Source organism: Solanum dulcamara, chromosome 8 (assembly GCF_947179165.1).
Source record: "Solanum dulcamara chromosome 8, daSolDulc1.2, whole genome shotgun sequence".
Classification (NCBI taxonomy): domain Eukaryota; kingdom Viridiplantae; phylum Streptophyta; class Magnoliopsida; order Solanales; family Solanaceae; genus Solanum; species Solanum dulcamara.
The window spans coordinates 36,298,376-36,324,496 of record NC_077244.1 but is presented as its reverse complement, the minus strand read 5'-3'; the positions used below and the strand labels follow the sequence as shown (position 1 = coordinate 36,324,496).

General features: G+C 36.1%; 1 protein-coding gene across 2 annotated transcripts; it reads right to left on the bottom strand.

The window, feature by feature from the left end:
• Positions 1 to 12,712: 12,712 nt before the first annotated feature.
• On the bottom strand, positions 12,713 to 16,612 carry LOC129901644 (protein SOSEKI 3-like). 2 transcript variants are annotated; one of them, XM_055976892.1, is made up of 6 exons: positions 16,369 to 16,612; positions 15,612 to 16,117; positions 15,433 to 15,502; positions 15,208 to 15,323; positions 14,312 to 15,020; positions 12,713 to 13,485 (listed from the first exon to the last, which is right to left on the bottom strand). In XM_055976892.1, exons 2-6 carry the CDS (start codon positions 15,820 to 15,822, stop codon positions 13,368 to 13,370), a joined length of 1,224 nt encoding a protein of 407 aa, XP_055832867.1. In that variant the 5' UTR covers positions 15,823 to 16,117; positions 16,369 to 16,612; the 3' UTR covers positions 12,713 to 13,367. The 2 variants fall into 2 exon arrangements, with proteins under 2 accessions (XP_055832867.1, XP_055832866.1); XM_055976891.1 differs by lacking the exon at positions 16,369 to 16,612 and having other exon boundaries at positions 15,612 to 16,333.
• Between the last annotated feature and the right edge of the window lie 9,509 nt (positions 16,613 to 26,121).

Here is a 26,121-nt window from a genome sequence, read left to right as displayed (position 1 = left end):
AGAAGCAACCACACCCTTTTTAAAACACTTTAAAGCCCTGCAACATAAAACCCAACCAGCTGCACCCACAGCGCCACAACGACAACACACTACGCGACTTCGATTTAGCTACTACGACTTTAATTTAGTAGTTTCCAACATCATGCATCCTTATACATTTTCTATGCTTCCAGCCATATTTAGGACACGTAGTACACCTCATAAAAACATCATAAACTCCAATTTGAAAGGATAGACCTTACCTTTACCGAAACTCTCCAAAACTTGCCTCGGAAGCTCTCCTAGCGCGGCTAAAACTTTGGGGCTGTTTGGTAACGTTTTTGGGCTGATACAAACCATAAATTTACGTTACCAATACCTTCATAACATCTTGTTACACCTTAGATATTTAATTCACGAAGCAAAATCGGAGACTTACCTTTTTGTTTCTCCCCCAAAACCGAGCTCTCTCTCTCTAGCTTCAAGTTTCTCTTCTCTTCTTCCTCTTGAATTTTCTAGAACTCTCTTGGGATAAGAATGACTCTAATGAGTCATAAGACACACACATATATATATATATATAAATATCTTCCATCACTTATCCCTTATTTGAAAATAAGTCCCTCAATTATGAATATAGACAAATGACCCCTTCTCTATTTTTTTTTTCTAGAACCTTCTTTAACAAATAAAGATGGCTTAATTGCCTTGCCATGTACACTTTGGTTCATATATACTCATCACATGGTCATAAAAGAGTGGGTCCCACATACACCTCTTACATGAATTTTCTTGAACACTTTGTGAAATTTCCATTTTACCCCTAGCCTTCCACAATATTATCATAGGCCACTTTGCGAATTTTCCTTTTTGCCCTTAGCCTTTTCCAATATTTCCACACTACTAATGTTCATAAATAATATTCATAACCAACTTGTATAAAAAAAAATTGGAAGATGGTCATTTCCTTCACTTTACCATGGCTACTTTAAAATACCCAACCGTATAAAATACGGGATATAACATCCTCTCCCCCTTTAGAACATTCGTCCTCGAATGTTCAACTGACCTCATGGGGTGTCTTAATACTTCGGGAGGGTTCCTCTTATTGGTGTCCTTTTCTTTATGCCCATTCCTTATCCCGCACTCCATTCTCCTTATACTCGAACTCCTAGGTCTTACACGAGTCCTCATCCCACGTTATGGGTTTCCTTTTTTGGTACTTGAGAGGATTGTGATCCCTCTTTGGCTTAATATAATATGGTCTCGCGCATTGTCAGTGATTTTTCTCGGGAGTTTTACCTAATCTCTTTATTTCCCAAATATCGTTCCACCAAAATTTTCAATCTTAACCTATAGTCAAATAAGAGCAGCGTACGTTGCAACAATTGTACCCTTTATTCTTGCTGTCGCTCGATCTTTGGTATCCTTGTGTGATTAATGCCTTCCTTACCGTGACACCAGTTGCTGGAACTCACATGTCCATCGATACAATCATACGTGAGACATCCTTCACATTCATATGTACATGCATATATTTACCATCGACTAGCCCACAAAATACTTCCAAACGTTGTTCAAGCATATCCTTATTCCAGAGCTGTGATGCACTTTCTATCTCTTCACCAGCCTAGTCTACCTCGTCTTACGCGGTCTCTTAAGGTTTCCAGCCATTCCATAAACTCTAGTTTTTCTTTAGGTTACTCTAACCTCTCCTTTGTCTCTTACGTCTGTATATATAGAATTCTTGCATACTTCCCAAGGGGTCACCCATCATAGTACTACTCTTGTTCAAGCATGCTTAACCTCGTAACTTTGATGGAATTGGGTGCATTAATGCCGATATAATCGCGTCCACTTCCTCATATGACCTTTATCACATCATCGGGAGCGAATCAAGGTCTTACAGGTTCCGAGATACTTTCGTAACACGTCCTTCTTTTACAATTATTGTTTTGCCCTTTTTGATTCTCAATCTTCCCCTTTCACTTTCGTGCATGACTATCTTTCGTTCTTGACTCCCAGATTCCCGAGGGTAGTGATCGCATTTTCATCGCCATAACCTCTCTGAAACAACGAATCTCACTTATTATTTATTTACAGTATTTCCTTCCCACACTTATTCCTGTTAGGCGTACCCAATCTGGCAAGATCTCCTCACCACGCCTACTATTCAAAATCTGTGCGTAGAAAATATCAACAGTACTTCACAGAACATACAACTATATGACACATTCTAGCCATCCAGTATTTTAAGTTTCAGGTAGCAATGCAGATATATCCAGACTCACCTCCATAACTCGCCATATCGTCACTCACCTCCTTCAGTCGCATATAAGGCTCATATAAGGAATCTCTTTTCCTATGACTTGGCTCTATCGCACGAAGTAGGACGGAAAGAAGGTCGACAATTCCTAGATGCCCCGCAGCCTCCTGCTTATAAATGTGGCCAGCTTCACATCCATAAACAGGACTCTACTGGACACGACTTTGCAGACAACCCTTAGACCGACCTGCTCTGATACCACTTTGTCACACCCCAATATCAACAGGGTGTGATGGGCACCCGACCCCGTGCTCGGAGCCGAGCGAACCCGCTGCTTCATAGTACATACTTAATCTCTTAGACTTTTACATCAACAAGAAATGAAAAACATAACTAAGCTTCGTGAATTATTTTTTCCAAAATCTATCATCCCATAAAACTTATAACATACGACATAATAACATATCGGCTGGTGATGCCGCTTACAAGGATGACACTCTATACCCACGACTCTGTCTGCAAAGTCTCTAACTTCGAATGAAACATCATAGCGTTTATAATCTTACTCGACAGCACCCCAGGAACAAGTGGAGTTGCTAACCCCGCTGGAACATCTTCTATAGTAGCTTTTACTTGTCTAGGTGTACCTGCGTGGCATGAAACGCGGCCCCCAAAGAAAAAGGGGGTCAGTACGAGTAATGTACTGAGTATGTAAGGCATGAAAATCAGCATAATAAAGAACATAAGGTATGAACAACCATATCGTAGAATCATAGACATATAGTGAGATAAGAGAGTAACCTATACATATGAGTGCCCTTTTAGGCCGGATGCCATGCATGTTTGTCTTATCATATAAAACATATCTTTTTCATATGCATAGAAAATAGAAGTCATATCACCGAACAACGTCGGTATGCCCACATATGTCCCGCGTCCGGGCATCCCGCATCCAGGATGAAAATTACTCCAACTGATCAGGTGGGAATGTGTCTATAGCGCCACATATACACCTCCCCATATCCCCCATATACATATACATATAGACAGCATGCACGAGAGCCCAATGAAAGTCGTGTATTTATCGGAGTGACGGAAGGTCGGTAACCTCCGATTGTATTATAGACTAACCATGGTCGCTTTGTCTCACCTTGAAGGAACAATTATTATAGGATGAGACTATCAACGAAAGATAATATTAAGAGAACGTAGAATAAGGTTACAATCTCATAAGGCGTCAAATCGTATACATATGCACATATGACCAATTTTCAAGACTCGTAGAATAATCGGAATGAGCTATGATTCAAAATCAAGATAAGAGTCATGTCAAGTACCTTTCAAAAATTACTATGGATTATATCAAAATAAAACTTTTGGAATCATATACACGTATCTAAGCACGAGAAAATATCCTTTGGAAACTCAAGAAAATTGGCCATCCTAGTGGCTCTACGAATAAGACTTTCTTGAAATTGTATAAAATGCCATATACTTGTTTCATAAAAATCATGCCAAAAAGAAAGAGTAGCTCTATATATTTATGTCAAAACATGCCAAGAGAAAGAAGGGTAAACCTTACATACATAAAGCCGTTCTTATCTTAGCCATCATAGACATATTCTCATCCTCGACATCATCAATGTCATTGTAAAACATATCCATCGTCATTGCCATAAAAGCTTGTAATTTTGTAAACCTTTGTTTTGGAAAATCATAGACATTTTGGAAAACATTGACGGATTATAGGAAAAGTAGTCATTTCCTTGGGACCATTCACACCTAGCTTTTGAAAACAAAGAATATATGGAAGCACTTATGAAACCATAACATCGGAATCATGCCTTGAAAAAGAAGGGTAAGTCTTACATACTTATGCCAAAGACATGCCAAAAGAAGGAACGGTTAACTTTACATACCTATGACAAAGACATGCCAAAAGAAAGAAAGGTTCGCTTTACATACCTGTGCCGCGCCTTACTAGCTACGCTTATGTCCAACTTGTTTTTATACATTCAAGAGAGTTGACATAGTCATTAGATTCATCACCATATACTTGTCTCAATCCTTCAAACAAATTATTTTCCAATCTGCCGAAATTTCAGCAGCATCTCCCCTATAAATACACCATCCCCGAGATTTCAACTCGGCCACCATGTCAACAACCATATCAACAACAAAAACCAGCAGTATATATACAATCAAATCACCTCAACTTTACACAACACAAGCTCCAAACAACTAGCATAAAACTACGATACCAAAATAGAGTTTTTAACCTTTATTTCGTAAAATCTTTAACCATACCAAACGGGGGGTCGTGTGGCTGAAACCAGAAGCAACCACACCCTTTTTAAAACACTTTAAAGCCCTGCAACATAAAACCCAACCAGCTGCACCCACAGCGCCACAACGACAACACACTACGCGACTTCGATTTAGCTACTACGACTTTAATTTAGTAGTTTCCAACATCATGCATCCTTATACATTTTCTATGCTTCCAGCCATATTTAGGACACGTAGTACACCTCATAACAACATCATAAACTCCAATTTGAAAGGAGAGACCTTACCTTTACCGAAACTCTCCAAAACTTGCCTCGGAAGCTCTCCTAGCGCGGCTAAAACTTTGGGGCTGTTTGGTAACGTTTTTGGGATGATACAAACCATAAATTTACGTTACCAATACCTTCATAACATCTTGTTACACCTTAAATATTTAATTCACGAAGCAAAATCGGAGACTTACCTTTTTTTTCTCCCCCAAAACCGAGCTCTCTCTCTCTAGCTTCAAGTTTCTCTTCTCTTCTTCCTCTTGAATTTTCTAGAACTCTCTTGGGATAAGAATGACTCTAATGAGTCATAAGACACACACACATATATATATATATATAAATATCTTCCATCACTTATCCCTTATTTGAAAATAAGTCCCTCAATTATGAATATAGACAAATGACCCCTTCTCCATTTTTTTTTTCTAGAACCTTCTTTAACAAATAAAGATGGCTTAATTGCCTTGCCATGTACACTTTGGTTCATATATACTCATCACATGGTCATAAAAGAGTGGCTCCCACATACACCTCTTACATGAATTTTCTTGAACACTTTGTGAAATTTCCATTTTACCCCTAGCCTTCCACAATATTATCATAGGCCACTTTGCGAATTTTCCTTTTTGCCCTTAGCCTTTTCCAATATTTCCACACTACTAATGTTCATAAATAATATTCATAACCAACTTGTATAAAAAAAAATTGGAAGATGGTCATTTCTTTCACTTTACCACGCCTACTTTAAAATATCCAACCGTATAAAATACGGGATATAACACCTTGGGCCACACTTCCTTGAGAATGATAACTTTAAGCTCGGAAGTTCTAGTTACTCTATGATATCTGGTCATTCCTGTTGTTCGATACCAGTGCACTTGTTGATGATGACGTTTAGCCTAAAGACCTTTTCTAAAAGAATGACTGGTTTTCATTACCACTTTTCTAGTGATTAGTCTCATTACCTGTCGACCATGCTTTTTTATGTTGGTGCTCTTCCCTATCTTTCTTCTTATCCTATTCACCCTGTTGTGATACACCTTGAGTCTAGAGGTGTCCATGTTAGAGATCAACAAGGAAACCTTGCACCCTTTCTTCACATGTTTACCTAGGATAGAGACAAACTTCCTCATCTTTGACCTTACATCAGGAACCAGCTTTGGAGAATACCTAGATAGTAGGATGAACTTAAGGTTGTACTCCTTCACAATCAACCTTTCTTGTTGCAGATTTACAAACTCTTTAACTTTTGCTTCCCTTAGCTCTCGGGGAAAGAAGTGATCTAGGAATGGACTCTCAAACTCATCCCAAGCAACAGGCTCTGTATCCTTACCATGAATCTCCTTCCACTGTTTGTACCAAACATTAGACACATCTTTAAGATGATAGGAGACAAGCTCAATTCCCTCAAACTCAGTCGTATGCATAGCTTTTAGGAACTTCCTCATCACATCTATGAAATTTTAGGGATCCTCCGCAACCTTAGTCCCTATGAAGACTGGTAGGTTCATCCTTAGGAAGTCTCCAATCCTCATAGAAGCTGATGTCTTTTTACAACAAGAACTAGCAAGTAGAGTACTTTGAAGGCCTTACTAGGCAACCATCAACAGAGTGAACATGGTGATAGCTCATCTAAATCCGCCTCAGAAGTAATGGTACATTGGGTAGTAGGTGTCTGTGAAACCTCTTGAGTTCCATTGCCATTCTCTTGTTCAGTCACTCAGACTATGTTCCTTCTCTGCCTTCCAGACAATGGAGGCATTGCATTCAGTGGGATTTCAGTGTTGATGAAATTGCTCCAACTGATGGTGTGTTTTGGAGGCATGATCTAAAAACATTTAAATTCACCAGTTAGAAGAAACTTTCATGTAGTTAAACTCTATCGGATGAAATTGGATCGTGAAAGAAGTGAGATAATTCCTAAAGTCATGTAGCCTCTCCATTATAGATGTGGTATGCTTCATACCGATAAGAAGGACTCTAGTAGACTCAACTTTATAGACATCCTAGGAATTTTGAACCTTAGGTTCTGATACCAAGTTTGTCATGCCCCGAGTCTATACCCTAGACGTGGCCAACACTCAAAAACTATTGTTGGTTCCCAAGCGAACCCTTGGTCTGGATAACTACTCAGCTGAAGACTCAACTCAATAGAAATAGAATCATAAGACTTATCATTTAAAACACATTAAAAGTAAACTCATGCATCTTAAAAGTAAGTCTTTGAATATATGATGTAATACTGTTTATGAATAGACTCTAAAAGGTTTAACTGACTAAACTCTATGTCTTTCTATGAAGCCTCTAAAACTCATAAGATGTGTACCTAATAGGCCTACGACTACCTAAAAAGAACTAATGAATAAAGACTAAATGAAATTAAAAGGAATCGCTATCACATGTATTTGCATTATAAAATGATGCAGCATTAAACCACTGCAGTACATGGTATGTACGGTATATAAAATAGCTAAAACAAATCATAATCACTGAATACTAAACTAAGTCAACGAAAATAAAGCATGCAATGAAAGTAAGTAAATTCTTTACAAAATATAAGTATTTAAATGCAACTTAATATAAAAGTAAGTTTTCTCTTTAGGGAGTTTCTCTAACTGACAATCATCACTATAAGCATCATGATAATATAACGAACTACTCTCATTGGTAGAGTCGTCCAATACCTTTCCAGAGTATGGGACTTAAGCTCAACTCATCAATTCATATAAAATTCCTATCAGGGACTGAAGTAAGGAGTCGCCCGAACCAACAACACGATCCCATCCTATGCTTGCTACGTATTTTTTGGGGTTCGATTTTTCTAAACTCTTATCCAAATTGGTGTTCAATATTACTCCCAAAATATACAATAATTCTCATATACTAAGGTGAGTGAAAATACTCAAAATAATATATCATTTAGTCTCATTGGACTTTACTCAGTTTAACTCAACTCTTCTCAAACTCACTACATTCTTTTTAAAATAGTTATGCTTCTCAAAATTAGTGAATGCATTAAAAATATAGCTTTTGGTTTCTCAACTCAGTTTCAAGATAAATAAATGCATAATTACTCTAAACCATTTAGACTTGACAAGGATCATTCTTAAAATCAAAGATGAAAGTCTTCTAAAACTTAAGTGATATAATGTGTTCAAAACTCTTTTCTCAATTAAGGCATGAAAATATATTATACTTTAACTCAAATAAATAGGTTGTAAAAAGCAATGTAAATACTCAAATAGGTTTCATGGGAATGTAATCATGAATATTAAATTTAAAAATTTGAATTATGAAAATAGTTGCAATGTCACTAAATAGAAAAAGAACTCGACAAACGGATTGTAACTCATTTGAAAACTCAGTAGAATAGAGTTAAACTCAAGCTTTAACTCTTTACTTGTGAAATTAAGATGTAGGGCATGAGGTGTGGTTAGCCTTACATACTTGAAAATAAGATGATCTTGGCAAAAATTGAAGAACTTGATTAATACGCTTGAACCCTATCTCTTTCTACTCTCCAAACCTTGCTCTATATCTTCTAAGTGTTAGTGAGAGAAAAGGCATGTAGGGTACCGATAAGGGATCTAATTTAGTCCTAAAACATCAAAGTTTTGGTTTGAAAATGGTGGAATAATACCAAACTAACCCTCATAAAAACTGTTAGTAGCCGTCTATAGGTCCCTCCAACGTCCATAGGAGTTTCTATGGGTCGTAGGTGCCCTGTCATAGAATCCTACTTAGGCTACTGGTTCTTAGAGGTTGGGTATATGGTTCCCTCCTATGGGTCATTGACCCACTTATGAATCATATAAATGATCGCAGAAACATGTTGGGGTCCCTTGAGGTTTGGGTCTATGGACCCTTATATGGGTCGTAAACCCTCATAGGGGTCTTAGTCTATGGTCGCAGAAGCTTGGTAAAATTTCCAGTAGCTACTAGAATTGTGACATTGTGTCCATGAGTCCCATCTACCGATCATAGACCCTCTGACGGATCATAGGAGTAACTCGTGGGTCAGGTCTTGAGACTAGGTTTAGGGATCAATTATACGAGCTCTTCTTACAGTCCATAAAAACTTCTATGAGTTGTAGAAGCCATTCATAGAAGCGGACTCAACAAATTCAAATTTCACTAATTATGGAAGGGACCTACGAGTTCCACCTATGACCCGTAGGTCCGTAGGTGCCACTCGTTGCACACTGGACAATGAGTTTTCTTATTTTATTTGGATTATTTGGGAAGGATATAACTTAGAATATTTTGGGATCTTACACCTAAATCAGCATCATAGTTGGAGCATACTTAGAGATTTGAGTGAATTTAGAGAAATTGATGAATTCCTGGACCTTAGCTTCCCCTAATTCAAGCAGAAAGAACTTGTCCGGAAATTAGTCTACTAGACCAACATCAATATCCCTATCATCCTTCCATTATTTGTACCAAATCTGATCCACTCCTTTTAACTAGTAAGCTACTAAGTCTGCACTCTTAACTAAAGTGACAACCATAATCTTCGTAATTTTTAAATGCCCTAAATGAAATCTTGCGAATCCTCCTCCACCTTAAAATTATGGAACTTAGGGGTATTTATCAGAGTGAAATCCCATACCATAGGTGTGACTGTAATCCTATTCAGGTTGGTTAGGTCCACAACTTACCGATTCGCCTGAGTGGTCATAGCCTGAGCTATCACTTAGAAAGCATCCCTGAAGTTAGCATGAGACACTTGCTCATTCAAAGGGCCTATTGAAGCTAGTGGTGTTGGTTGATCCTCGTTCTTGTTCCTTCTTATGTAAGCACTTTCTGGAGGCATGATTCTATAAACACATAGAACATAAATTAGAACAGAAGGAGGTTAAATAGAGTTATAATCTATCGCACCGCTGAGAGTATGAAAGAAGTGAAATATTTTCTAAAATGCTTCATAGCCTCTCATTCATAGATGTGACATGCTTCACACCCATGAATAAGACTCTACCCAACGCAGCTTTTAGAAACTATAGGACACCTTAAACTTGATGCTCTGATTCCAAATTTTTCATGACCCGAGACTACCCCCTAGTCATAATATGAAGCTTAGATCCACAAATAACCCCAAACTAACTCATGAGTTGGCATGACACTAATATTATCATAAGAACTATCTGCAGATAACTGAATAAGGAAGCTAAACTGAAATGTATGATGAGTCTGAATAATTAAAACTAGATACTCAAAGATGAGTTTATCAAAACATAACTCAAATTTGAAAACCTAACATCAAACTGACTGTCTAAAAGCCTCTACTAAGATGAGTTGCTGGGAAAATCCTCCAGCTAATTCTAACTATTTGAAAATTGAAATAACAATTAACTAAAAGAAAAATAAAAGTTATCCTCGAAAGATAAGGACTCACCAATGCTACTACTGCTGAATGGAAATCGTGCTAACTGTGAGCTAAATATTGTGCGTCTAAACCTATATTATATAATAATATAGCACGAAGAGAATGCGATAGTATTTTGAATGTACTAAATATGTTGGGTATGTATTATAAAACTAATAGCGAAACATGTTGAATCTGAAATAACATGAAGTGATGCAATAACAAAGTAGTAAACATGCATTGATATATACTGAATACTAAATAACTGTCTACAAGGTCAGGCAACATCTGAGACTGAACTGTGGGAGATACTATAAATAGACATGTAACCATGTGAGCTAATCATTGAGTTTAATGTATAATCCCTATCAAAAGGGCCAAATATACTTTATCATAATATAAAGATGATCTGACCTAACGTGGTACCACTACGATAATGTCTATAAAGGACTATGGAATTAGTCTTGGTCTGACGGTTGACGCTTAAAATTCTATGGTGGCACATAGTTCTGAGACAAGAGATTACTACTAAATGTCTTAGTCTTAACCGATGGGTGAGCCTCTATCTGTAGGTCAGCTTGGTACTAAGTAAAACTCCCAACAAAATATGCTGATAAATTGATAATAACAAAGTAGCTCATAAATACTGATAAACTGATAAATACTGATAGATACTTTATCTGAAAGTATCCTTAATCATGAAACTGATAATTTGAGACATGTATTTGAAACTTTATTTTGAGACATGAAAATATATATGTTCTGAGGGTTCATGAAAATACTGTTTAGAAATACTGAATTATAGACTAAAAACACATAATTAAACTATTCATGAAGAGGAATGGAAAATATTGTAAGAATCATTCTTTTCATAAAACCCTAACTGTTGTAGAAATCGTGAATTGAAAACTAGGGTTACTTTGGGACTCAATAGGTGAAAGAATACACATTGATGAAATTTCACATACTTGGAATGGAAGCCCTAGCTTGAATTCTTGGAGTGATACTTGACAATGAAGAATCCTACTTCTTGCTTGAGAGGGACCTTGAACGAAAGGAATCTGATTTCATAGTCTTAGGGTGTGAACGGGGAAGTTTAGTTCGACTGAATTCCTTTAATCCCACTTAGAATAGTCTAAAATGACATTGTATAAGGATTAAAAGAGTTAAAAAAAAGAAGACCAAAACGATCCTAAGTGAAAACTGAAATCGAAAACTTCCACGAAACCATCTACAGTCCATGGATTGATCTACGGGCCGTAGATGCCTCTCATGAAAATCAAGCAATTTTAGAGTTTCTGAAGTTTGATTCACGAGACTCTTCTATGACCCTTAAAAGGTTTTACTGTCTGTTGTTGGATTTGTGAAACTCACGCTAATCGGCCCAATCTCTAAACATGATGACGTTTAGCCTAAAGACCTTTTCTAAAAGAATGACTGGTTTTACATCATCCGTAAAAGTCAGAAGAACTTTCCTATTTCTGAACTTAATTTGCGAGCCTCATCTAGGCCTATGGTTCCATCTATGGTCTGTAGATGCTGCTCATGGATTTGAATTTTCTGCAAAATTTCAATTTCTCATGATATGATCTGGACTTAGAACTTCTTAGATGTTACACATTATTGTTGGTGTCTATTCATCATGCATATTATGTATATCCATGATAATTTTTATGTGATATTATTAAACTTATGATTAGTGGAACACAAGTTTTTAAGAATACGAGACATAACTTGTAGAATATGATGAACGAAAATATAAACATATGCCCGACAAAAATGATTTACCTTAAGGAGCATGAGAAATATGAGTAGTAAGCTTTAAGCATCAACGCATACATGCAAATCTAATCTCTACTTTAGGTGTTAAAAAAGACAAAAGGCCTTTAAAGAAATATTTTACGGTTGTCTCAAGGTTCTATTTTTTATGGTGATTTTCGCAGTACACGTGATAAAAGCAGCCTTTATGACGTACAGGCATCTATCCAACAAGTATTTCAATTGGTCCTTCAATTTCTGCAAATCAGTTGGAGCCATACGATATGGTGAACTAGATATCAATTGAATGGTGAAGTAGATATCAATTGAGTATCGGACAAAACATTAACCCATTCCAAGATAAATATTTATTTTAGTGAAGAAAATGTAAAAATCCATCCGATCGTTTTGACTATTAAACCCCTTGCCCTAATTGACCATTCCCGTAGAGCCACTTCAATGTGTAGTTCTATATTTCTCAGCTTTTGGGACTTTCAGTAATGCACATGATAGGAGAATCAGATTCTTGTATCAATGTTCTTTGCGAAAAAGTGCCTTGGTTTGACTTGGGTCCTACTAAAAACATATATATTTTGCTGTCATTTTGCATAAATTTTTGCCTTCTATTCTCAATCGCCTTTTAAGAATATTGGTGGTATTTTCTTTTGTTTTTTTCGAAAACTGAGTTTTAAAATTCAATATTCCAGTTTTTGGCAAATGTGTTAGTTCAAGCTGTTTTTTGCGGAAAAAGAAGAGAAACAAACAGTTGATTTTTTCTTGAAAATTTTCAAACTTGGTTATTCAAATTATTTTTAATCGTATGTCCTTACAGGCAGTCTCGAACAACATACAAATATTGGGTATCATTGTAGGTTTAGCTAAAGATAGAACAAAGAAAAAAACTACTATTACATACATAGGTGATAACTAAAATAGTACAACTAGTACAAAAATCAATAAGGTATAATTGAAATTATTGAGTATATATAATAAGAACAAGTGTTTGATAAGAACTCAATGGCCTCCTTCTTGGCTATCGTGTCATAGTGGTATTGCTAACCTCGCCTATAGACCCCTGACGTTCCGGCATCAATAATTTATTGCTTTGGCATAAGCACCAGATGTGAGTAAAGAATCAGAAGTTTTTCTCTTGCTGTTATATGGAATCCAGATCAAAACACACCACAAATTCCTTTCAAAACTGTTTCTTAATTGAAATAATAGAAGAGCTTTTCAATATTATAATCTGAGCTCAGAAGCAATCCTGGAAATTAGTGAACTTGACCTTCTTCAATTTTAATCACATTTTCTTTCTTATTCTGTAAGAATCTATTCTCGTGGACTGTTTCTTTCCCGAGGAAGGGTTTATGATTCGCGAACTGTCTACTCCTTCAATTGAGATGCTTAGCCCTTCATAAAGACGGGATCATCTCCATGACTAATTCTTTGGCACATTATTGAGGGAAGCATTGGTGGTGTAATGTCGAATGCACTTTGAGCATCTAGAACTTGGCCACCTTTTACTTTGAACTGAATCTCCAGTCTTCATGTTTGTCCTGCATCGTGGAATTCATATTAAGATATAGCAAGAAAAAACAAAATATACGAAGCCTATATAGCCGACTGACAAGTTCAATAACATCGAGCACAGTGGCAAGAGTAATCGTTAAACCAACTAAGTGGAAGGGTTTAAGAAATAATAAATTAAACATAAGAGGTCAATATAAACAAGGAGAGGATATGAATTATGATAATGGTTTAAGAAAGAATTTAAACACAAGAATCAAATATATGATGAAAGTTGACAATCAAGACCAGGAAAAAAGTACAGGTTAACTAGGAAGATATCATTCAAAACTATACAGCACAAATGTACTTGTAGCACAATGCACCATAAATTTCTTGTCTCGGGAACTTTAGTCTAGACATAATCCTGATTTTCAAGACTTAGAGCCCGTTTGGATGGGCTTTAAGTTGGTCCCTTTTTAGCTTTTGGACATGTTTGTCTAATGATAACTTTAAGCCATAAAGTTCTTAAAGTCAGTTAAAAATGAAAAGTTAGGATTCCTAACTTTTTTTTTTTAAGTGCTTAAAGTCATTTTTTTTATCATGAAAAATACTTTTATATCCGTTATATTTTAACTAAATTCCCAAACTACCATTTTTATTCTTTTAACCCTAAAATTCACATCATTTTCCTCATTTAAGCACTTTTATCCAAACACTCAACTGCTTATTTATAAAAATAATTTTCAGCACTTCATGCATAAAATTTACTTTTTTTAATCTCATCCAAACGGGCTCTTAATAATTTGTAATTGGAAGAAAGTTCAAAATTCCACACAGATAAAACTCCAAATTAATTGTAACCAAAACACCGACCTCTCAGCAGTGACGAAGGATGATTTCTTTTCCTTGGGGATAGTAGACTCCGTCCAGCTTGCACAGAAATATTCCTCGTCTTCCAAATTCAGACCCATTAAACTCTTATTACTTGTAATGCAATCAAACTTTCCTAAATTTAATCTTGGTTTGTACGTATCTATAAGGCCAAATCTATTATCCTTTACTGAAATTGATCCACAAGAAATTAGTTGCATAAGCATATTATGAGGCTTTAGCTTTGTAGATGGAATGTGACATTCCTCATTATCAAGTTTCCTGAAGCTACTGAGCTTGCTAACATCTGATCTGATGAGAGATATCAAGGTATCTGGTGGATGTGGGTCTGACCCCACGCATATCCCTGCTGACTCATTCGTCCGGGAAACCTGAACCTGATTTATTTCTTTATTTTCAACCTCTGAAGACCTATGATCTGTTGAAATGCCTCTTCTACAAGTATCATGAGGTATATTAGCAGTGTTTGCCTTTTCATGAATCTCAGCGGAAGCATCAGCCAGGCCATCACACGTATTAGAGCTGTTTGCCTTTTCAGAAAGAAGTGTCTGTTCACCATCACATGAATTCTTTGCATATCTTTCATTCATGCTAGACAGAGGAGAGCAATCAACTTGTCTTCCAGAGGATCGAGGTTCTGGTAATACTTTTGGATTTGACAATCTATCATTTCTCGCGGGACTGGAGCGACCTACAAATGAATGAATTGAGGCCCAGCTACACTTGTGGTTACATTAATAGCAGAAATCTTACGTCCCAATTTACAAAAAGAATTTCCAACACAAAGACTATTCAGAAATAAAAAACACTGCAGCCAAACTTTTTACTTGTCTATTCTCCTCCTAAACTAGATCCAAAAAGTGTTTTCAAATAGATACCTGAATTGGATTCTTCACAAAGCTCCGAGCCTTTTAGAACGTATTCAGTACCATGAGCAGGAAGAATTAGATCATCTTCACAAAGATCATGCCACACAAATCTATTCTTGTAGCTTCTGTGTTAATAACAGATCAGAAATGTAAAATTCATATAAAATTGTTTGATATCCTGTTTCACTAAAAGCAAAATTCTACAATTATAAATTCAAGTTGTTGAGTCTTTACCTCTTGCAGGACCAAGAGTATGACGAAGCCATTCCCTTGCCTCTCAAAACGTTAAATCTCTTGATTACATCTTCAAGATTGCAAGAAGAGATATAAATTACAGAAATTCTTGTGACTTAGTACTTTCTAATAATCATATTTATCATATACGTCTAAACGAATATTCAGAGCCATGTTACCTCTCAGGTATAGGCCATCAGGGGAAGATATGGATACTTCCATGAAATGAGGATGCTCAAGTTGTTGATTTCTACAAAGATAGTATACCACTGGCACTTTTCCATCATTTTGCTTGGGCTGCTGCTGTTGCTGATATTTTGGTGGTTTCTCAGTCCACACTTTGGCTCTCTCTGGACTAAGCTGCGTATACTTCTTCATACGCTCTTCCATTTCAAATTACTCCACAAATTCCAACAAAATCTAAGTCCACTAGTAATAGAGTAGTTGTACTTGTATACAACTACTCACTCACTCCCAATTTAGGTGTCTTTTTTGATCCGTAATAAAAAAAAAGAATATCTTTTTATATTTAGTAAATTTTCCAATTCCAATAGCCAACACAAGTTTAAGACTACAACTTTGTATATCACAAGATTCAAAAATACCTTTGTATATTAAAGCTCCTTGCCCAATCAAACTAAGATACTTGAATTGAATAGAGGGGGCTATCATTTACCAAACTTAACTGAAAGAAAGGAGACACCTCATTTAAATTTGGAAAACTCAATAAGAAAAATGAATCATACATCTGAAAAAGACGAAAAACAACCATTCTCCATTTCTATTTTCATATATATCAACAAAATTTTGCGTTTTTTTTTTAATAACTGAGTACATTCAGCATAAAAAGGACAATATTTTGAAATCTTGAGATGTACCCACTATGCAAAAAAGTGTAAAGCCAACTTTGCAACAGTATTCTCAAAGATAAAATACCGTGAGATACGTAAAGATGTGCTGCTGTTTGTGCTACTTTTCAACTTTTGCTATGTCTTTTTCTCTCGTCTTTATGCTCTGTTAGCTGGAGTGATCTTTCCTCTCATTCCATAGGGTTTCCTTTATGTGACCTTTTTCCTAGGAATACTTGGTTTGGCCATGGTCCATGGATACCATTTTTTTCTTAATTTATTTGAAATTTTAGAAGTTGGATTTCTGTTTTACATATTTTTTGTATATTTAAAATTTAAATGTACATTTTTAAAATATGTTTTGTGCCTTCAATTTTTAGGAACTAGTAAAATCATCTAATTTGACTAATTTACTTCAAACATACAATCAAATTTGTTTCAAAAAAATGATATCTCAAAATAAATAGTTACGTAATGTCATATATTAGATTTTATATACGAATTATTATATACTATTACAAAACAAATCACTTTATGTGAAATTTTTGAGGTTAGAATTGAAGATGGTTGTAGTTTTTGTAAATAATATTTGGCTGTTTGAATGTACTTTTCCTAAGAAAACATGAAATATGATTTAAACATGAAATATAATTTAAATGGGGTTATTTTTATAAAAATAAAAAAATTAGAGTAAATTTGAAAAAGAAAAGTGAAGTGAAAGTGAAAAAAGTGAAGCTAGTGATAGCCATTTTAGCAGAGTATGAGAAGATCAGCGGCAAAAAATTCAGAAGAGTGTTGTTTAACTACACCAATTTGTATCTCAGACAGTGGCCAACAATGCTTTTCCATAAAAGAGTTTCCATTCATTTATTTAGGGATATCGATTTATTATGGAAGGAGAAGAATAGCTCACAAGGAGATTACTGATCAGATTCAAAACATGTTAACCGGAAGGTTGCTATAAATAGGAGTCCAGAGCCGAAAGGATAATTGTTTTTTGCAAAAATTTTAAAATGGTAAAATTAAATCAATAATGGCAATTAAACTATTTCAAATACATGGTTAGATGTTATAATTTATCATTTTCCACTTCTTGATGACTTCAATTGTTAAATCTTTCAGCTTCTACCATCAAACACATTTATTCACAATCTTTAATATACACAATTTCTCCCTTGATAAATTGAATAGAAAATGTAAGTCTACTATATAATTATTGAATGTTGTTTTCTTATTTATAATATGTTGTTATTACTATAAATTACATTCATAGTACTTCATTACTCATTAATATTTTATATTTTAAATTTTTCACATTTGAAATAAATATGTAATGACACTTCCTATTTATAAATTAAGTTTTTCTAAAGTTATTTAATATAATTATTTATTGTCAAATTTGTTAAGTTAGATGACCTTGAGGGATAAACTTGATAGGACACGATAAAATAAAGGTACTTTCTTATTATCACCAAGAGTCAAGTTTTTATAAATTTTATATAGTGTTAAGGATCAAGCGTTCAATGCACATTCCCAAAACTAGTGTATATATATATAAGCATCAAAGAATTAAGTAATTACCATCATGAGTTGATTAATACGTAACTAATTAAAGAAGTACACTTGTGAATAAATTATTATTGCTACTTAATCAAATGAATCTTTTTGAGAGTCCAAAACTTAAAGAAAATGAAAATTAAAAAATAATCCCTACATGCATATTATATTGTTCATGTTTGGTCATGGAATACATTTTAAGTAAATCAAAATTTTATTTTTAGGTGAGGAATCTACCATGTTGTTGAGAGGATTATTATTTTAAAATGTTGCTACATTATCTTCAATAAAATATTATTTTTCATACTCCATCAAGACTTTATAGGTGGGAGATTTGTCCATCTTAACCTAACACCTTCTAGAGATCGACATTTTAAAATTTTTGTAAAAAAAAAATAATTATTCGTATAAAAAATTTAACACCTAAATTATAAAAAGAATTTTTGGGTTGGGGGTGGGATGGGAGGATGGGTAACAAAGTGGGCGTTGGGTATAGTGTGGGAGGTGGAGGTGGGAAAAGGCATTTGGGCCCACAATTTAAAGAAAGTTGCATCCTGTGGTGCGACTAGTAAGTCACATGTTGTGGTGCGATTTGGAAGTCGCATCCTGACTGTGGTGCGACTTGTAAGTCGCATCCTGCCATGCAATTTACTTTAACGGTTAACTGACTCCGTCAACTGAAAAAGTGAAAGTCGCACGCCAGGGTGCATTATTACCCTTTTGGTTACATCCTAAAATCAATTGCCGTTTTTAATTTTTTGTAAAAAAAATTACTCTTTGGACTCTGGACTCCAATAAATAACATGAAAACTACTCTCATTTGTCATGTCCTTCAATGCATGCTTATTCATTTATTATCAGCTTGTGATCCCCCATTAAGGGATTTTGCAAAGATTCACGGGATGTTTGCTAAAAAAAATTTGAGTTACTATATGGAAAATACTAGCCAGCATTGGATTTCTTGGACTACCCTATGCTACTCTAAAGAGGAAGGAGGAATGGGGTTCAGATGTTTGCAAGATATGTTCAAGGCCTTATTCGCCAAGTTATTATAAAATTTTAGAACAAAACATGTTAGAAATTTTTATTTTATGGACTTATATATTAATATATTTGTATATATGCTATTATTCCATGAGTCATTTCTTATAATCATGACGAAAACTTATAAAAAAAAAGGTATCTTGCATGAAAAGACACTCTAAGTAAAGGTATTTTTTCAATGTGAAAAGACACCTCAAAATCTATAAAAAAACAAACATGGTCCGTACATCAGAAGATATGTTCTTTTCTTTATCTCTCCATCTTAGATAAAGAATAACACAAAGAATTATCTTCAAAGTTTAGAAGATCAAGTCCTTCAATCAAGTTATTGTCATAGATAAAGATTGGTGTTTTCTTTTCATTCTTTTATATTAGTATTTATGTCTAGTAATTTATTTGTGGTTCTCGAATAAATTATTTGAAGTTTTCTAACAAGTGGTATCAGAGCACGGTCAAGTTAGATCATTAGACATGAAATAAAGACACAACCCAAATCTGAAAAGTACGTTCAGGCTGTTTTTTAATGCAGTCTTCATTTTTCTTCACGCATTTTCTTTTCTTTTCTCCTTCTTAAGGTAGCCTTTTGCCAAAAAAAATTTTGAGTGATTATCTAATCATTTGATAATGATAAAAGAAAGAAAGATTCTTTGTGAAGTTAACAAAATGTTTAAAGTGTAAGGCTTTATCTCTTCTTTTTTTGTTCTAATTAATAAGCTTGTTTGTCTACTAAACAAAAGCGCGTTATTTGGTTAATCAAATGATTTTATGGCAGTTGTTATGCATCACTTTTTCATAAGTTTTTCTCATTAGATTGTAATCATTTAAAATTTATTAAATATAAATTTATAGAATGATTCAATTTATATTAAATTCAAGATATATTAGTCCAAATAAATATTTTGGATTAATAAAATTGGGTCAATTATTTAAGTCCAATAAATGTGGATTTAATTAAAAATTCAAATCCATTGATTTGGGCTATAAAGATGACCCCACTTTATTAAGCCCGATATCATCTCATCCTAGAGGCCCACTTTTATGCCACGTGTCAAAGTTATGTGGCAATCCAAGTCAAATTAAATAAGCCACTAGAATTATGCCATGTGCCAAAGTTATATGGCGATCCAAGTCAAATTAAATAAACCACTAGAATTATGCCATGTGCCAAAGTTAGGTGGCAATTCAAGTTAAATTAAATAAGCCACTAAAATCATGTCACATGTCAAAGTTATGTGGCAAACTAAGTCAAATTAAATGAGCCACTAAAATAATATTCCAGATTTTGGTTGTGAAGATCCCCTTAATCTTACCCCTTTGAATATTTAGCCAGCTCCTTTTATGCAACCTGAAAATGCCACCAACATCCTATGCACTAACAATGAGGCTCAAACTTCAACTCCTGCTAGTGATGATGAATATGGTGTTATTCATTCGGAGGATGAATATGACCAAGACTTTCAAGGTGAGGTTGAATTTGAGGATGAAGAAGAGACTACTGAATAGTCCATTAAAACAACTGCTCCATCCAAGACCACTACTAAGGTCACGAATGACGAGATGAACCAACTAGCTAGTGAGAAAGGCTTATCACCTAGAGGCATTCATCACAATCCAAAATTTACTACCATTCATGCTTCTATTAGCAGACCAAACATTAGGATCCACAACCTTAGATCCCATCAATGATTAACACAATTGTATGGAATGCAAGAGGTATCAATACCAAAGGAGTCATAGATAGACTAAAGTCGCTCAAACATATCCATCAAACGTCCATAATTTCCATCCTAGAACCTTTTTCTAACAATGCTCATCTCCAAAGCTTTAGAATCAACCTTGGTATGGATGGGTCCGCTTGCAATCCTAATGGCAAGATTTGGATCTTCTGCACTCAAGATGTCGATTGTAAAGTTATTGATGTTGACGACCAACAGATCACTTGCGAGGTGAAACACGTAGAGCATCAAAATGCATTCCTTATGACATTTGTTTATGGAAAATGCAAAGATACTCTTAGAAGGCCGCTCTGGGATAGGCTCCTTCACCACACTCCCACTAACCTTTCTTGGTGCACAGTTGGAGACTTCAATTTCATTACCTCCACTAATGAGAAACTAGGTGGAATCCCTTATAACATGCGAAAAAGCTTCGAGTTTATCAGCGTTATTGAAGCTTGTGGCCTTACAGATTTAGGGTATCATGGCTCAGAATACACTTGGTGTAATCAACGAGATATGCATAAAAGAATTTGGAAGCGACTCGATAGAGCTATGGTGTCCGATAATTGGTTAGCCGTTATGCCTCACCCTTCAATTACCCATCTTCCCTCTACTGGTTCTGACCATAACCCTTTACTAATAGAGATGAATGCTAGGCAGGATTCCGCGATTAAATATTTTAAATTCTTGAATTGTTGGGTTGATAACCCTACTTTTCTCGAAACTGTAGAGTCTTGCTGGGGCAGACCCATGACAGGGAATCCAATGTTGTCCTTCCACCAAAAAATGAAAAGACTTTCCTCCACCCTTAGCAAATGGTCGCGAGTGGAATTCGGTGACATTTTTGCCAAGGTTAAGGAATATGAAGAATTGGTGAAAAGTGCCGAAGAAAATCTGATAGTGTCCAATAATGAAGAGAACAGGATGTAATTGCATGCACTCAACGCCGAATACATCAGATTTCTTAAAATTGAAGAGAACATTCTCAAACAAAAAAGTCAGCTACATTGGTTCAAGGATGGAGATGCTAACACCAACTATTTCCATTCTCTAATCCGTGGTAGGAGAAGGAGACTGTTCATTTGCAAGGTTATCAACGAAGACGGGAATTGGATTCAAGGCGAGGAACACATTGCTAGAGCAGCATGCGATCATTTTTAGAAAATATTTACAGGCGATGAGTCTCTGATTTCGGAGAACATCTTGAATTACGTTCCTAGAATGATCACAGATGCTCAGAATGAAAACCTTCAAGCCACGCCTACCATAGAGGAGTTGAAATAGGTGGTCTTCTCCATGAATCCTAACTCTGCAGCTGGTCCGGATGGTATGAATGGAAAATTCTTCCAAGCTTGTTGGGAGATTATTTCGGAAGACCTACTAGCAGTGGTTACTTCTTTCTTCGGGGGGTATGCTATGCCTAAGTTCTTTTCTCATGCCTGTTTGATCCTGCTCCCAAAGGTATATCACCCCAACACACTCTCTAACTATAGACCCATTAGTCTCAGTAACTTTACCAATAAGATCATATCAAAACTCATTTGCCTCAGGCTTGCTCCAATTCTCCCCGGTCTTATTTCTCCCAATCAGTTCGAGTTTGTAAAAGGAAGAAGCATCTCCAAAAATATCATGCTAGCATAGGAGATTATCCACGATATCCGTAAGCCTGTTATTGGCGACAACGTGGTTATCAAGTTAGACATGGCCAAAGCATATGATAGAGTCTCCTGGTTCTATACTTGTCTGGTATTGAGAAGGATGGGCTTTGGTGAGACCTTTATTGATATGATTTGGCGAATCATGTCTAACAACTGGTACTATGTTATCATTAATGGGTCTAGACATGGTTTTTTTCACTCCACCAGAGGGCTCAAACAGGGTGATCCTCTTTCTCCCGCCTTATTTATTTTGGGAGCGGAGGTGCTATCAAGAATGTTGAATAGTCTTCATAGTTACCACTTCTACCGTGGTTTTTATATGGAGAAAAGAGGCCCACAGATTAATCATTTGAGTTTTGCGGATAACATTATCATCTTTTCCTCCAGAAGGAGGGAAATTCTTCAGATTATCATGAAGACCTTGACTCTGTATGAAAAGACATCGGGGCATCTTATAAATAAGAATAAGAGCCACTTCATGATGCATCCCAGTGCGCTCCAACACAATGTGGAAATGGTGAAACAGGTTACGGGTTTCACTCAGAAGCATAGTTCCATTACCTACTTAGGATGCCCTCTGTACATTAGCAGGCAGAGAGTCATGTACTACACGGACATAGTCTCTAAGGTTGTCAATAGAATTAAAGGGTGGCACTCTAAAATCCTCAGCTACGGCGGTAGAGCTACACTCGTGAGATACGTACTTCAGTCGCTCCCCATTCACCTTCTTTCGGCCATTACTCCCCCCGTACCACTCTCAAATAGATTGAGAGAGTCACCGCTGATTTTTTCTGGGGGTAGAAGGATAACAAGAAAAAATACCATTGGGCTTCATGGAAAAAACTTTGTTACCCTTATGACGAAGGAGGTATTGGGTCAAGGAGAACTATAGATGTGTGCAAATCTCTCCAGTTAAAGTAATGGTGGATCTTTAGAGCTAAACCAACGTTGTAGGGTGAGTTCCTTAGAGTCAAATACTATTAGAGAGCCAATCCCATCATCAAAAAATTCCATTCTGGCCAGTCGCCTGTGTGGAAACACATGATGCACAACAAACACATTGCCGAACCTCACATTCAATGGAGGATTTACTCGGGTTCATGCTGTTTTTGGTGGGACGATTGGCTAGGTATCGGACCCTTAGCCAACTATAGGCAGGAGTTGGGAAGAGCAAGCAATGCTAGGGTGGCAGATTTTCTTATAGATGGGCAATGGAACATCGATATGCTAAATCAGTTGGCACCAGCGCAACTCGTTCCTCTCATCACTTCTTCCACACTTCAGCTGTAAGGAAACACACCAGACCAGGCTATTTGGAAGATGAATACCAATGGGAACTTCACATGCTCCTCGACATGGTAGCTTGTGAGGGAACATAGAACCAAGACATTTTCCGACCATTACACTTGGCATAAAAACATCCCCTTTAAATATTGTTTTTTGCTGTGGAGGGCTTTTAGAGGCAAGCTGCCAATGGAGGAAAAGATCACTGCATTCGGTCATGTTTCCACTCCATGCTATTGCTGCCATAGCCCAGGTCCGGACACCATAGAGCACATTTTCAACATGGGCCACTTTGCTATGAATATTTGGCGCTACTTCTCTGACTCCCTAGGCATAAAGCATGAAGCCACACCCCTCAAACCTCTTGTTATGAGCTGATGGCTTCACAAGTACCGCACAGAAGCTCACAAACTTATCCTTCACTCCACTCTAATATTTATATGTTGGAATTTGTGGAAGAATAGGTGCGCGAGCAAATACGGGGGAAAGATTTCTAGCCTGGCGAGAGTGAAATTTGCCGTTTTCAAAGACATCTCTAATCAACTTAGAGTCGCGTACCCCTATATCCATTGGCCTTCGAAATGGATCCACACTATTTATTGTATAGATAAGTGTGCTCATGAAATGAAGATCACCCAAGTCTCGTGGACTAAGCCACAACTCAGTTTCGTTAAGCTGAACACTGACGGAAGCGCGTTGGGTAATCCGGGGGCAATTGGGGGGGTGGCATCTTAAGAGATCATATGGGTAGATTCATCTTCGCCTACCCCATAACGTTAGGGAAGGGAACCAACAATCAAGTCGAACTAGAAGCGGCAGTTTATGGGCTTAAATGGTGCATTCAACAAGGCTTTCATCACGTTATCCTAGAAGTCGACTCGGAGTTGATCACTAAATGGATCAATCATCAGACGAAACCTCCGTGGATCCTTCACCGGGTAACTCATGAACTTGTTGTTATTTCTAAATTATTTGTTTTCTTTTCTTGCAGGCATGTATACAGGGAGGCAAACTTCACAGCGGATGCTCTCTCCAAGCACAGTCACACTCTTACCACTCCAGGATACTACACCACCCTCCAGCAGCTACCTCGGGGTACACGAGGATACTACATGCTAGATAGAGCCGGCTTACCTAGCTTCAAACGGAGGAAGACCAAAAGGATTAAGAAGCCTCCATGATCTACTACTTGTGTTGCGGCATTGGATTGAGCGCCCAATTGCAGTGTTTGTGATTCTCCATGTTATATTTTTAGCCATGTTATTTGATGATCCTCGTTGACGCTAAAATTTTGTTGTATATTGCTTTTATGAGGATTCATCCCCAGTTTTATTTAGATTTTTCCTTTATTTTATGTAAAGGGCGAGTCTCCCTTATTTATGCTTTCCTAGTTTCTTTGTATCGAGAGGAGTCCTCTTCTTTAGGTGCATAGTTTCTAGGTTTCCTTTTCGTGTACTTGTATCGGAGATGAGTTGGCTGACCTTAGTAGGATGGCCGACTTATGAACCACCATAGGACTGGAGGTTAGGTTTATGTCCCCCTCTGTGTATCTTTCTATTTTATGTATAATAAGGCTTGGGGGTGTGCGGTTCAATCCCTGGCTGTGCACGAGAGGTGGGAGCCTCGTGTAGGGTCTGTTCCCGTTAAAAAAATGTATATGTGACATGTTCTGACCAATCAAATTAAAGCTCTTCACCAAAGAAATCTGATTGGTCAGTTTAAACCAACCAATCAAATCGCACCCTTATACTACCCCCTACAACTATAAATATGGGTCCTCATTATTCTCAGAGAGGGTTTTTTTTCAAGAACAAGAAGCAAGAAAAGAGCACGAGGATCAAAGACCGCAAATTCTCTATAAAGCTACAAAGTTCAAGTAATCAAATTCAAGTTCAAGTTCAAGTTCAGATTAAGTTCAAGATCAAGAACGAAGAAAAATATCAAGAAGATCAAGATCAAGTTACTTGTTCATATTTACCATTCTTCATAACCATACAAGTGTTTGTGATGAATAATTCAAATCCAAATTTGAAGACGAAGATTCAAGATCAAGCTATTCAAGCCCTTGACTCTAAATCACATTCAAGTTCAACGTGTTCCATATTATTTGAAGAATCAGAGGATTATCATAGAGATTGTAACACGCACTACATTTTGAAATCAAATATTACACTTTGTTACTCTAATTTTCCGGTTTTGATTATTTATTTTTCTCGGCTCGAAAATTTATTGTTTACATAGATATCTAGTTTCCTAACTTGATGACTCAACTTTCTCGAATCAATTATCAGAAGTGTTTAAAAGAAAGTGATATTTGGTTAGATTTATTTTTGTGGGAATTTTATAATTATTAGATAAATGAAAAATGGCATTGCAAGATTTTTCCAGTATGCAATATCTTTTTACAATGTTATACTGATTCACGAATTTTGTTAGTAATAAATGTAAACCCGAAAGACAAATTCCTGATATTTTGCAGTTCAATAATAAAGGAGACTCTTATCAATGGAACAACATGTTGATAGAAAGTTTCACTTTTATTTTGTCAAAGATTTTTTTTTTTAATTGGAATGAATTTTT